The sequence below is a fragment of the Exophiala spinifera genome (assembly GCF_000836115.1).
Source record: "Exophiala spinifera strain CBS 89968 unplaced genomic scaffold supercont1.1, whole genome shotgun sequence".
Lineage (NCBI taxonomy): Eukaryota > Fungi > Ascomycota > Eurotiomycetes > Chaetothyriales > Herpotrichiellaceae > Exophiala > Exophiala spinifera.
Genome location: NW_015622513.1, coordinates 784,957 through 799,225, shown reverse-complemented (window position 1 = coordinate 799,225; position 14,269 = coordinate 784,957). Strand labels below are relative to the sequence as shown.

Sequence of the window (14,269 nt, the reverse complement as noted above, 5' to 3'; positions counted from 1 at the left end):
TCCAAGACATGATTGCTGCTGATACTACAGCTGTCATACGGTAAATTCGGAGCCGCCATCGATCTTGTCTCGCCAATGCCTACCAAAGCTCAGACAACGGGGCGGCTGACGAGGCCCCCTTCCTTGGAGCCGCGAACGCACCTCATCAGCGCAGCACTATTATTTTTATTATTGCTGGTCGGCGAGTCGTACGTAGGATGGGTCTCACACTCTCCAGACAATGCGAAGCCCACTCAACCATCAGACACGGTTCTTTTCTGATCCTTCCGGGAGCGCATCCATTCACGTTGAACCTCTCAGTCCGGACATGGAGCTTATCGTGCACCAAGACCCGCAATATCAATGCATCTCAGCATCATTGATATCTGAGACATCTGCACAGGCCATAGGCTTATCCGCAAGACCCTAACCTTCCTGGAACCTTAGCTCTTTGCAGGTCATTCCACTCCTCCGAGTTCATCTGCTCGGAGTCGTTTCCAATACAAAGCTACGGGGCAATGCTCCTGGGACTTGCTCTCATACACACCTTATTGGAAGAAGGGTGGATGCTGGGGATACTGATACCTGGACCCATGGTGTACGTCAACTTAGCAATAGAGGCATCATAGTACGAGCACTCGCCTCACTTCTCCAAGACGTGGCGCAGAACCCGTCTGAAATATTCCCTCGGAAAATTCAGAGCTTCCCAACACAGATCATACCTTGTCTCATTGGCGCGGAGCTATGCGAAAGCTAAACGAACATAGAACTTGCCTTCATAATTCAAGCGAAAACGCAAAAGTGGCTTTAGGAGGATTGTCAGGCGTCGGTCGCCGCACCAAAGGATCCCTTTTCCGTTCGTCTCTTAGGATGAAGAGCTTCATGCTGTCATGCTACGACTTGCATACATTTCGGAGTATTCGTATCTCGACATAAATTGATACAACCTTGGATCTCCGTATTCGTGTCCCCCATACGGGGTAGGGCGATGTTCAATTCATTCTTTTCCATACCCAATGCTGAGCTATACGGAGGCTTGACTGTCTAATTTGACTGTGACATGTGATTTCACGTCTGCCTTGCAGTAGGTCACGACGAGGCGCTTATTCCAAAACTTAGCCATCATAACCAATGCTATATAGACTGCCCAGGGAATCCGTGGCCAAATTTATACTTCGCTCCAGATGGGGGTCGACAGCTACGACGGCTACACATGTTAGATTAGGTACCTTGTGTTCGCGCGGTGAGATCTGTGTTTTGATAATGTGACGCGCGCAACTCGACGGGCAACATGAACCACACGAGGTAAGGCAACTTGTACTTCGTTTTCGCCGTGCCAGGCGGATCTGGGCTCGCGAACTTCGAACACTCAGGTACTCTTGTGCCTATGTACACACGCTCTGTAGTTTGTCCGTCGTAAGGTAGACCAGGTAGGTAGGTGCTTCATTGTAGCCAGCTTGTTTGTTCTGTACAGAAACTACATTACCTACCTCAGTTGATATTATTGTCACTCGTACTGTACGGTGAGCAGGGGCCCAATCCTTCCGAGAGCAACCAGTCTCGCTTGTTCCTTCTCATCCGTCACGACTCACGGCTTGTTTTTTTTTTCGCTTCTTTATTGACGCAGGTACAAGAACCTGCCGAACTATCACACCCTCTTTCGCAACAACCACGACATCGTCCAGAACCGGTTCACACATCGTGTACGGGATATACGTACATAACCATACATACCTTCCTACCTACCTACTTCCCCGGGCACAACACATACCTACACCTGCATTCCCCACGAGGCTTGGACTACTAAAGCCTGTCGACACTTTCCCACGACACGAGTCTCTACGAGGACAGTAGGTTAGTACGCATACCCGGCCTAATAAGGCCAGGTAAAAACGTGGAGCCCCCGCCCCGGAGAAACAAGAACCCAGACCACGATCCCCTCAGGTACGGGAGTTTAAAAGCAATAGTTTCAGATTGCGTAAAAGTTCGTCAGGTTACAATGTACTCCCGTACTCCCGCACGTCCCGTACGGGTTCCTTTCTTTCTTTCTTGAAAGTTGCAAGGCGGCACACCCGGCACCAGGAACTGCAGGGTCGTGCGCAAGCGCAGGGTGTGCGTACATGGTGTAGTCATAAAAAAACTATTAATATCTACCACCTCGGATTACACTTTTAGAAGTGGTGGATTGTCCAAACGGAGTACCGAGTACGGAGAAAATGCAATCAACAAATCAAGTAACTAACCACCTGCCTTACCTACAGAGTACCTTCCTAGGTAACCACCTACTCCAGAGGTCCAAGGTATGCACTTTGGTTCCAAGTCAACCAACAATACCTCGTTCCCAGCCGCTAGGGAGAAGAGATCAAAGTTACTCCGTACGGAGTCAAACCTCGAGGGCGGTTTCCCCCCAGACTAATAATGATGTTGACACTCGTGGCGGATATCACGAGACGCACCACCCCAAGGTACCGTAGGTAACTACCGAGCACCTGGTGCCTACCTAGGCTACTCTCTATCTCAAGTAGGTAGAACGGTGTTGCACTACTCTACGATTACATATAGACCCCTTCATCCCCCGTGGGAACAAGCCGGTTCATTCAGTACCTGGCCAGACTAACTAGCCATAGTATCATGGAGTATCTGACTGTGTCCATGCAATACATTCACGCACAGAGTTGTACTGAGGAGTTGAAACCACTACCTGGCACAACGTCCCTTGTATTGCTGTTGCAGCTGATCCTTAAGGTGTCCAAGGTAGCTGCTACCTCCAGGCATGATCAATCTAGCGCAGAGAAAATAATGCCAATGGGCAAAACAAGGCATCACACGATAGGCATATTTCTCCTCTTCTGACGGGGCTCTTATGCACACCAGACAGTATTTGTCCCTAGGTCTATCTATGTACCCATGTCCATACACGGTAGAGGGTAGAGTCCTTGTATGATGATTCATCATTTGAACTATCTATACTAGGCACACAAGGGATGACACATCTTGATTATGAAGTCCACCTCATTCCCCCTTTCGACCTTGCAGCAAAAAGAAAGACCAGCGGCCACCTTGTCCAGTTCGGTACCCAAGATTTTCTTTCCATACAAGCATGTGTCAATGTCGTTTTCAACCAGTGTCTCGACAGTCTTGTTCACGTCAAACCAACAGCCTCAGTCTTGCGAGCGGCTATCAAGACCACCTTCTACAACTTGTTAGGTGTGCTTGCAGTGTTCCATTGATAACCAGCGGCATCACTGAATCTGTAGCCATACGACGCAGTGAAGTCGTCAAGAACAGCAGGGCCACGAGAGCCTGGGGGAAGGAAAGAAAGTTAGCTTTCTAATTTCGTTACAGATCAAGAGGTGACTTACCATAAGGATATTCCATGGGGACAATGTCCTTCTTCTCATCCAGGTAGTGCAGGAGAGGTGTGAAGATTCTCCAAGACGCATCCAACTCATCGTCACGGACAAAGTTGGAGTGGTCACCCTTCATGGCATCCAGGATCAAACTCTCGTAAGCCTCAGGAATCTTGAGATCGGAGAACCGGCGCCTATAGGTAAGATCAAGTTCCGTGACCACTGTTTGCATGGACAGTCCGGGGAGTTTGGAGTTCATCTTGAGGTAGACTGATTCGTTGGGCTGGATTCGAATAACCAATTCATTTCGAGGGATGTCCTTGAAAATACCAGAGGTGACATCCTTGAATTGGATTCGGATCTCGGTCTTTTGCTCGTTGAGAGCCTTGCCAGCCTTCAAGATGAATGGTACGCCATCCCATCGCTCATTCTTGATGAACGCTACCATAGCACAGAACGTGGGACATCTCGAATCCTTGGGGACAGTGTCGTCGTCCTTGTATGCGGGCTTGGTACCATCGAGAGACTTGCCATACTGGCCGATTATGACGTTCTTTGGCTCGATTTGAGGCATACCTCGGAGAACCCTGACCTTCTCGTCACGGATATCTTCGGCGGAGAAAGAGATAGGACGTTCCATGGCAAGTAGAGTGAGCACTTGGAGGAGATGGTTCTGCATCACGTCACGAATGATGCCGAATTCATCAAAGTAGCCACCGCGACCTTCGGTTCCAAAAGGCTCCTTGAAGGTGATCTGAACGCTGTCGATGTGGTTGCGGTTCCAGGTAGCACCCAGGAATTCGTTACCAAATCGGAGAATGAGCAAGTTCTTGACCATTTCCTTTCCAAGGTAGTGGTCAATACGGAAGATTTCTTCTTCTTTCCAGTCTGGCTCGAGCCTGCGTATTCCGTTAATTGGGGTCTCCAGTCGGAGGATAGCAGGTATCAGTACTTACCCCCGCTGCAGCTGCCGTGAACTGTTCAAGTCTTTACCAAATGGCTTCTCAATGATGATTCTGGCAATCCCACCGGTGGGGTAGCAGTTCCTCTTCAGGTGTTGTGAGACTGTAAGAAAGACACTGGGTGGGAGAGCCATGTAGAAGACTCTGTTATTCTCTTTTCGGCCACCCTCGATATCGGTGATGTGCTTGTCAAGCTTCTGGAAAGGCTCATCTTGATCGTATTGACCAGCAATGTAGGTGCAGATCGAAGTGAACTGCTCGAGTTGTTCCTCCACCTCTTTTGTTGGGGTCTTTATGTAGGACTTGACTCGTTTGAGGAATTCCGCGTGATCCATTTTAGTTCGGGCATATCCAACGATCTTGATGTCCTTGGGGAGGAATTTGTTGCGGAACTATTGTTGACATCGATCAGCAAGGGTTCTATCTCAACCGGCATTGGTTTTTGCACTCACCAAACCGAAAAGCGCTGGGAATGTCTTCTTTTTGGCGAGATCACCAGAGGCGCCGAGAACGACAATAACCGTGTTCTCCTTGAGCTCGACCGTGCTGGTAGAGATATAGGTCAGCATCACATTCATCTCGAGGATTGTGGGGGAAATGAGGCAAACTCGGCGACGTCACTCACCCTGCATTGTCAGGCTCATCCGGGCGCACAACAGTGTCCGCCATTGTGCTATTCGAAGGGCGAACGGGATCAGTCTGAGGCTAAGGAGAGGAAAAGACGAGGATTGAGAGAACTGTCGTTCTTCTGAATTTGCTGGGCTTTCGAATGACAAAGCGGGAAATAATTAGATATGTTAGTGACTGACTGCGGGCTCAGTTCAAGGCCCGCGGAACTCGATGGTGGGGCAAGTAATATGATTGTGAGAGCCACCAAGACTTTAGTAAACAAGCTTGGTAGAGATCTGGACACTGCACAGTTGAAACCGAGAGATTCTTCTGATGCCAAACAAGTTTCGGTGCTGCCCCCAACCAACAAGCAGGCGTTCAGGTGCAACTACAGTGGAAAAAAGAGTGGCAGTTGTGGTTTCGTCAAGTTGTTAACGCTTATCAAGCTGTATATCAACACTTTTACTGTGCGGTCAATTTGTCGTCACTAATCGGTAAGTCCGGGCTGGCAGTCAGCCGCAGGCCTATGAAAAGGCATATTCCCATCCTAGATATTCCATCTTGGAGCGGAATCGTCGGCTGCAAGAACTACGTAGGAGGCAGAGCACTTCCCTCGTCCAGAGCTTGCTCCATTTGTCGAGAGAACACTGCTTCGTCAACCATGCCATCTTATGTAATCGCTGGCATCTTGCATCTACCATGGCTTGCTGTTCTGGGAATCTGCAACCTTAGAGTTATTAGATAGGCAACCCCGTAGACCACACATGTAACTCGTCTATTGTCATCATCTGCTCCTGGCGCATGGGATCTGGTCTTTAGTAGACTGCCTGGTGTGCTCTTGTGTTCGGGCTCGGGTGTGATGGGGGGGTTGAATTTACTCCTTGCGGCATCGGAACTAATTAGGCTATACTGTAGCTCACGGTGTCCCGCCATGACCGCCGGAGGAGGCAGTCCGGTAGAACACCGCTCCCCGCCCGAGCGTCCCTCTACCTACCGAGGCTCCAAGGAATGCTAGGTGAGACTGTAAATGGACTGTTGACATAGAGCTACGAGCCAGTTGGGTACTCAGGGGTGAGACCACGGGTGGCGACTGCTCAGGAGTTTTGAGAGAGGCCTCGAAATCTCGTGTCGATATGATTTACGAGCCTGGCATTCTTCCCAGCCTTCTGTAAGTGGGATTTTGAGATTTGTTGGTCCGCCTCATGCCGTGTCTGTCATAGCTCAGGGTATGGAGTACGGAGGAGCAGTTGTACCTATTGTAGGTACTTAACAGGTCCGCTTATATGTCAGGTACTCCGTGCCCCATAAACTACGTCACGTGATGACAACGCAAAGATTTGCTCTTGGCACTCTACGGCCAGTTCGGGCTAGTCCACACATCGATCCCAAAATTTGCAACTGCGGCCACAACTCTTTGTAGGAATTCGACGACACAACACCGACGACATTCTTCACCCTTCCTCACCAGCGACAATCCCTCCTCGACACGACAATACCGACAAGATGTCTTCCAGCACCAACCACAGATGTAAGCCTTCCCCCGACTGCATTAGGAAGACCACAAACCCTATACACAAATACAGGTCGAGACTAACATTTTTCAACCACAGTATACGTCAAGGGCAAGCACTTGTCATACCAGCGTGGCAAGCGCAACACCAACCCCAACGTCTCTCTGATCAAGATCGAAGGTGTCGAGGATACCGAAGCGGCCAAGTAAGTTATGACCTTTCAGCTGCAACAGGAGGATTGTGGTATTGCAAGATTCGCGTGCGCGCACCAAAATCCAGAACATTCCTGCTAACGGGGTTTGATTAATAGGTTCTACCTGGGAAAGCGCGTCGCATTTGTCTACCGAGCCTCCAAAGAACGACAAGGTAGCAAGATCCGAGTGATCTGGGGCAAGGTTACCCGCCCGCACGGCAACAACGGTCTCGTCCGAGCCAAGTTCCGACACAACCTCCCTCCCAAGAGCTTTGGTGCTTCCGTCAGAATCATGCTCTACCCCAGCTCGATATAAATCGTCTCTCGGTCGACTTCTGGAAGGAAAAAAAGTGAAAAGGATGATGGAGGAACAAACCATAATCTGCTCGAACGCCGTGGATGCAAGGTAGCAGTCAGACACTGCTCGCCCTGTAGCCAGGAAAAGCCCCGAAAAGAGCCGCAAATGTCGGAGACCCATAGATGGCTATCGGCCAGCAGAATGCCTTGCGCCGCAAGGTATTTGAAACGTCAATGCTCGGAACACGAGCCCGCACACGGTTACTATGTGCATGAATGAAGACAAATTTTCTATCACAAATTGAAGTGCCCGAATTAATGGGTCGCTCGAGATCTTCTCGATGCGTTTTGGTGGATACGGTCTTGGGTGAACCTTGCCCTCAGTTTTCCTGAAGTTATCGTAAATATGCTGGTCTGTTTCAGCTTCCAGGAACTTTCACTTGCGGTTTGAAGTGCTCGTCAAGATATCCCTGCTAACAGCTAGTCTCTGGACCACGTGCGCATACGTTCCGACCTCGCCTGTAAAGTGCCATCCGATCCACGGTGTAAAAGTTGATCTATGACCCTGGGCCTGAAGCCAAGTCAATTATCATGAGCGTAGTAGTCTTTGTGCTTGATCATTCAATTGCCTGTTTAGATCTCTCCTGAACTCTGTACAAGATACGTTTACAATGCCAATATATCAGCCACATTCTCTGACAACGGGGGACCTACTCCAGCTTTTTCAGCCGCCTTGCCGATTCGGCCGCGCCTAAAGAGCAAACAGCTCCAATAAACATACAAACCGCGATTGCATTGGGCGCATTGTCCTTCAGGTTCATCCAACGATGATGTTCCGGGTCGCCGTTAGCATGATCGTTCTGCCCTGGCTCTAGAATCGAGAAGACAATCCAGCTGATGAAGGTTCCCACGAACTGTGGTAACGTGGTATAAACGTTCAGCACCCCGAGATAGATGCCCGCAAGCTCTCCAGTACTTGAATGCGCACCGTGGTCATCGGGATGGTGGAGCCTTAGCACTCCACCACGATCGTGCTCACTCATCTCAATATCATCGTCAAAGTCGGGTTCGTCCACACTGCCTCTTGCTGAAGTATACCCCGGCGCACTGCTTCCGCGGACATCGACATAATGAGAAGGAGAGACCTTGTTGATCTCAATACCCAGCAGACCAAATGGAGCCCAGCTCGAGACAGCCCAGGGTATACCACAGCTCGCAACCATGGCGGTGGCGGCATGAAGGCTGCGAATCCAGGGGGCGGTGATTGTGATCAATGCGAAAATCACGTTCGAATACATCCACGCACTCGTTAGGTCGGGCTGCCACTGATAGGCCTTGAATAAAAAGGATTGAACCGCCCTGCCGAGCAACACGGGCGGACGAGGCGTGAATTTCTCATCCACGGCCTTTGGAGCCCGAACAAGATAAGGCAACAGCACTGATGAGCCAAACGTAATGATCGAGAAGATCACAAGGGCCATGCTCCCCAGACGTCCAATATTTCCCAATGCATCATGTTCGTCTGTAGAGCTGGTGGTGGAAGGACGATCGTAGCGGTAGTAGATTTCTCCCACAAAGGTGGACGAGTAGAAGAGGAAGGGAAACCTGTGGAGCATCTGTGTATTAGCACAAGCTGACAAGCATGATTCCTACCGTCAGGATTCGTCTTCGTAGCGCATCCCAGCGGGGAGCGACAGAGTAAAAGATTAGTGTAGACTTACCATCCAATCCACACCCAAAACTGGACGTTGCAGATGCCTTGAATCCGTCTGGGTAAATGAATCGTTCTGTACCACAAATTGGCCAGAACCTCCTTGACTCCCACCACATCATGTTCGCCTCCTATTCTGACTCGCTCCGACACAGCCCAACATGTCACACTAGTGCATGTCCAGAGCGCCATTGCGGACAGAACGCACATCTTCTTGAACTGAGTGTTTCCACCTACCCAGTTGGGAAGGATGCTTACGAGGTCGAATGCCCCGATGAAATACCCCAATAGGTGCCCTGCGGCCGTGAGCCTACTGGCCCACGCACTCCCAGCCTGCTGTTGTGATACAGGGAGTGTATCGACAATAAGACTGCGACAGCAAGCCTGTACAGCGTTGACGCTAAAGTCCAGAGCATAGATACAAAGAACAGCTAGGACGATTGTGATGTCTTTATGAGTTTGTCCTTCCGCAACGAATAGTCCGACCACTTCGCTCGTCCAACCAAGGAGAAGGAGGCCGAATCCGGTGATGGCTGCGCCAGCAATCATATAAGGTCTGCGTCGGCCGTATTTCGACGTCGATCTGTCTGCATAGGCACCGACGATGGGCTGCATCAGCAGGCCGGATAGAGGACCGGCAATCCATACGAGGCTTGTTTTGGACTTTGTTAGACCGAGTTGGAGCAGATACGGTGTGCCATCTTAGCCAGCAGTGTCAGCTCGTAGCGCGGAATATAACGACTGCCCAAGGGGAAAAGGAGAAGGGCTTACATGTCATTTCAGTGCCCCATGTGAACCTATGCATATCGTCAGTGTCATGTCCATGAGACGAGACATACTTGCGCATTGGGGACCTACTGCAGTCCGATCAGACAAAAGGTGAGCAGAACCATGCGCATAGATTCGGTAGAGCCTTTGATCGACGGCGTCCCGCTCCATGATGCGCTTCTCTGCATCACACCGAGAGTCTACAATACTTGTGAGGGCGGAGGAGTGGTAGCTGATGCTAGGGAGGTCTGTGGTATAGATCGCGTCCGGAGTCGCAGGAGGTCTCAGTATGCTATGGAACCGAGAACTTGATATGCCAACGATGCTCTGTCCAAGTACAGAAAGTCATGCTTCTTTGAAAGGAGTGTAGGTATTTGTCAACCGTTCAAGTACTACAGACAGCGTGTACTCAAGCTGGTGTTCCACGTTACGCGTGTTCATGAGGCCGCAAGGGGGCCCCCAACGGTTGATTGACGTATCTCCAGCAGTTGATTGACGTGTTTGTGCGGAGCAGAATCCGACTTAGGCGATTTCGCGCTCACTAGGCGTGTACTCGTATGAGGCTCTGCGTCGGGATCATCGACACTATCTGGGGTCTAAAACACAACTTAACGACAGACGCGAAGATTAGCTTCATTCAGTGTTAGAATTCTGTCCTTCCTGAGCGAACACTACCGCAACCGCAGGCGAGCCTCTGAGCGACTATGACTGTTGTGACTGTTTATGCCGCCGCTTTTGCAGAGCTCGGGGTCGTTCCTTCCCCGGACGCCGAGATCGCTTCCTCGGCGAGATTCTGGTCTCAAGAACTTCTCAACAGCACGAGAGCGTGGCAGTCCAGCCTGATCGTTCAGCTGTGAATTAGTCAAACAATATGCACCTGTCCTAAAAGATCAGACTCGGTTGAAATGAAAAGTTGCCTTGCCGCATTGCCCACGTGGCACCATTGGGCGCCAGACACCGAGTACTCACCTTCAACACCCTGACGATATCGTCTTCTCATTCATGGACGTGGCCATATGCTTGAACAGTGACCCTTGTTGCTTACTTCCCTTCAGGCTCTTCCAGAACTCATTGCTTATAGTTTTCGTCTTGGTACTCCCAGAAGGGCACATACAGTAACCTAGCGACGATATAATGTCCAGCTCTGACGTTGCCAGCCTCGCGGGAACATGGGTAGGTGCTGGAGTTGCCTTAATGGCCCTTATCACGATCATAGGACCGATCTTGGTCTGGCGGGCAAGCCTCACGAAGCGCCATAAGGCTCTGGCTGCGATAGGACGCAACAACAATAGATATCTATCTGACGGCATCCCGTTCTGGCCTGGCATTAGGTTTTTTCGAGTCTTACGTATGCCTCAGACGGCTGTTCTGAGAAACTTCACCGACGAGGAATGGGGCGACTTCGACCTTGGGAAGCTAAAGACTCCCCCGGAATCTCCAGCGACTTGGGTCCAATTCGGCGCCTGTCTCGAAGCCTACGGTCTGAGGATGAAATACACGAAGGACAGCGCTATGCACGACGGGCATTTTGCCCTACCTGTACACCGGTCTTACCTGTTCAATTTCCTCGTTCTAGGGCGCTACCGAGAGAAAGAGTTGAAAAAACGTCCCCACACACTGGGCGAGCGCAGAATGTCACTTCGCCTTTCATTATCACGTTCCAATACCCAGAGCTTACGTCCTAGCTGGTCTCTCCATGGTATGACTGGAACTTTACTTTTTGAGACGAAGTCGACCCACAATCCTACGCTATCTGGGAAGGTGCAATTCACCCAAAGCCTAGAAAACTGCGAGACCAAGATCCCAAGAGACAAACTGTCAAGGTTATCGATTCTTTTGCTTGTATACGGCTGTCTGCATCTTGCATCGGGGAGATATATTTGCTGCATCATCGGACAGTACGATCATCCCCAAGTGTCACCTGATAGTGATAGCGAGAGTGATTCAGGGCCGCGCTTCCGAGTGGCAAGTATACAACGACGTCTAACCATGTCCACATACGGTAGCGAAACACAACGCAAAGCTGACAAGGTCCTTGAGAAATTAAAAATTGCCGTATATATTCTTCAACCGGTACCGCTGGAAGAGGGAGACTTCCCACTGGGAGTTGAATCCTGTTCAATGGAAGTTTATGTCCTTCACCCAGTGGAATCAACTCCAGTTCTTCAGGAAAAGCTGCTTGAGCTGGCAGGGATGACATTCGTTCCCCCAGTGGAGCCATACGTCCGTGTCTACACCGATGACAAGGGGCGGTCCTCACGATCCCGACTCAACAGCTCCGAACTGACTGAGTGGAATCTCGCTTTCTTGAAACGGGAATCGGCTCAGCTGTTCGCTTTTGCTCTTCTGACAATGCCGTGGAGTCCTCGAAACTACGTACTCAGCAAAGGCGACAACAAAAGTCTTGTGGGCGTTTTGCTAAGCGAAGCAGGGGCGAGCTGCGTCAGACTCCTTCTTCGACTGAAGAACAACGCAGGGTCCTTGAGCATGGAGCTCGCGAAGAAAACAAAGCTTCTCGCCGCAATTGACAAAGCTTTGAGTAGCAAGTTTGACGTTCCAGATCTGTGCGACTTGGACGAGCGCCTGGCCTCGTTGCAACACGATGTCGTCGAGTTACCTCTGATGGTAGGGGTGCTGGTGTTGACTAACGAAGAGTACCGCGAGCTAATATATCAATCAACGCGACACCTCGACAAAACAGCAAAGTCTCCGGACGTGGAAACCGAGTTCGACCTTGATACTGGCAATGTGACTGTCTCGGGTCCTTTTGGTGTGAAACATGTCTTTGTTGTTGACCTTGCCGAGTTGACGCAGCACTTGCCAGATCACGTCCCAAGCCAACGTCGGATCTTCCGAATTGATCATGCTACCATCTTGTTGGCTGCGGTGAAGGCACACCTCCGGAGTCTGCTATTCTCGGAGTGTATTGATGGTTCCGACATCCAGAGAGTCATGAACTATGAAGAGGATGTCTATTTAATGTCTTGATATAGTGTGATAGCTGCGCGGGTCGTCCGCGATGAGACCATGATTGCGGCAAGGAATGCGGACTTCACGTACGAAAGCCGTGAGGATCCTCGTAACATTAATGGTGCATGGCTCAGTTCCATCAGACAATGCTCGTGGATCGTGGGTTGGTGATATGCTATGTTTCGTTGCCTTGTAGGCCGGTATATACACAAGACACTTGTGTCTCGGTGGCCAGCGGAATAGTGCACGAAGGATCGGCGAGGGATAGACAGCCCCAGTCAAGAGATCTCATACGAAGAAGGATCTCGTAACATGAAACCCTGGACCTCTCTTGATAGAGCTTCGACTGAGCAAGTATGTCTGAGAACTAAGGGCGACGTTACGACGATCAGGAGGAAAAGGCGACATGTATTACTGTATATGATAGCCAATGGGTTCTCTCTAAAGAGCTTTAGTCATGGCAGCTTCCTCTGTGGAAGTGGAAAAGGAATTGGACAATTACACCTTGTAGACCTCGAGCGAGGTACGGTTCTGCAGGGCTTCAGGAATCAAGAGATATCTCTTTCGATTCTAGCTACATAGGCACTTTTGTCTACTTTGTGTAGTTACTCCTCCCTGAACCCACTCACTTGATGTAATCTGTGGACACAGCTCCAGCACCTGAATGCAATCAGCCAATGTTTGAAATATCAGTATCTTGCTCAAACAGCCGCACCGGAGATGAAGAACCACTTGTCAACACTGCCGTCGATAGGCGCAGGAGGAACATCTTGTCCAGGCGGGATTCTGCTGGAAAGCTGGCTGGGGTCGACGCGGTCTGGAGAGGTTTGGAGAGATACATTGGCCAGGTTGATGTCTCCGCGTTGTTGCTTGCCAGTAACGAGTCGTTCCCAGGCGTCGCTGCACTCACGGATGATCTCCTCGGCGTACTTCTTGTTCTTGCATTCACCGCTGAAGGCAAACTGGTTCTCTGGCTTTCCGTCTGGGATCTTGTAGATACGGAACCACTCGTTGGTGGCGCGGAGAAGGCCAGGGAGGTGACGCTCGACGTCTTCAATGTCGTTGAGCTTGGGAGCCAATGGGTCGTGGACCTGTAGACCAGTGAGTTGGGGGTATCCCTCTGTCAAGACAACGGCACTTACATCAATGACAATGATCTTCCAGTCGGTCTCTTCCTCGTCCAAGAGTGCCATGACACCCAGGACCTTGACTTGCTTGATCTGTCCAGTGTAGCCAACAAGCTCACCGATTTCGCAGACGTCGAGCGGGTCGTTGTCGCCCTTGGCCTTGGTCTCTGGGTGAACGACATTGGGGTCCTCCCAGGTCTGCATATTGTGAGCCCCCCGTACATGTCCAACTCCGCAATTCACTTACTCTTGGGAAAGCACCGTAGTTCCAGAGATAGCCCTTGTGAGGGAAGCAGTTGCGAACAAATCTCAGCTTGCCCTTCTTGACATCTTGCTTGATAGGGTTCCTGAGAGGTCAGCGTCGGCATCTAGGCTCGGTGGAGAGGTATCGTAGCATACAGGAATTCATCTTTCGAGATCTATCCATTTGTTAGTGACCACGTGGCGGACAAATGGAGGTGAGAAAAATAGAGCACGAACCTCCAGCTTCGCATTGGACCATCGTGGAATTTCAACCACCATGTTCAGGACGGTTTGTTGCTCGTTGGCATACAGAGGGATGTCATGGAACGGTGAGACTGGGGTGCCAGTCTTGTCCTCAATGTAGCATCTGAAGTCGTTGGTGTGCAGAGCGCCAACCTTGCGGGGCTGGAACTCTGAGGGCTGCTTGCTGTACGACATTGTGTTTCTGCGAGGAGAAGAGAACGACGGCGACGACGCTGTTGAAAGGTGCCTCGATATAGCCTCAGTACGTTGGGAAGCTATGGTGGCGGAGGAGGAACGGAGGGGAGG

At 50.6% G+C, this 14,269-nt stretch overlaps 5 protein-coding genes across 5 annotated transcripts; 2 read left to right on the top strand and 3 right to left on the bottom strand.

Moving 5' to 3' along the window:
• Positions 1 to 3,172: 3,172 nt before the first annotated feature.
• Positions 3,173 to 4,960, bottom strand: PV08_00295 (glucose-6-phosphate 1-dehydrogenase; the record flags this gene model as incomplete). The annotated part of the gene is made up of 5 exons (XM_016374661.1): positions 3,173 to 3,282; positions 3,342 to 4,228; positions 4,286 to 4,683; positions 4,744 to 4,837; positions 4,917 to 4,960. 5 exons carry the CDS (start codon positions 4,958 to 4,960, stop codon positions 3,173 to 3,175), a joined length of 1,533 nt encoding a protein of 510 aa, XP_016239937.1.
• Positions 4,961 to 6,403: 1,443 nt separating this feature from the next.
• On the top strand, positions 6,404 to 6,920 carry PV08_00294 (60S ribosomal protein L33-A; the record flags this gene model as incomplete). The annotated part of the gene is made up of 3 exons (XM_016374660.1): positions 6,404 to 6,428; positions 6,511 to 6,616; positions 6,722 to 6,920. 3 exons carry the CDS (start codon positions 6,404 to 6,406, stop codon positions 6,918 to 6,920), a joined length of 330 nt encoding a protein of 109 aa, XP_016239936.1.
• A 691-nt stretch (positions 6,921 to 7,611) lies between these two features.
• On the bottom strand, positions 7,612 to 9,568 carry PV08_00293 (uncharacterized protein; the record flags this gene model as incomplete). Its single annotated transcript, XM_016374659.1, has 4 exons — positions 7,612 to 8,506; positions 8,623 to 9,313; positions 9,384 to 9,409; positions 9,471 to 9,568. The coding sequence occupies 4 exons, from the start codon at positions 9,566 to 9,568 to the stop codon at positions 7,612 to 7,614; spliced, it is 1,710 nt and encodes a 569-aa protein (XP_016239935.1).
• A 946-nt stretch (positions 9,569 to 10,514) lies between these two features.
• On the top strand, positions 10,515 to 12,368 carry PV08_00292 (uncharacterized protein; the record flags this gene model as incomplete). The annotated part of the gene is made up of 1 exon (XM_016374658.1): positions 10,515 to 12,368. One exon carries the CDS (start codon positions 10,515 to 10,517, stop codon positions 12,366 to 12,368), a length of 1,854 nt encoding a protein of 617 aa, XP_016239934.1.
• A 683-nt stretch (positions 12,369 to 13,051) lies between these two features.
• Positions 13,052 to 14,158, bottom strand: PV08_00291 (inorganic pyrophosphatase; the record flags this gene model as incomplete). The annotated part of the gene is made up of 5 exons (XM_016374657.1): positions 13,052 to 13,441; positions 13,493 to 13,675; positions 13,725 to 13,824; positions 13,877 to 13,896; positions 13,958 to 14,158. The coding sequence occupies 5 exons, from the start codon at positions 14,156 to 14,158 to the stop codon at positions 13,052 to 13,054; spliced, it is 894 nt and encodes a 297-aa protein (XP_016239933.1).
• Positions 14,159 to 14,269: the final 111 nt, after the last annotated feature.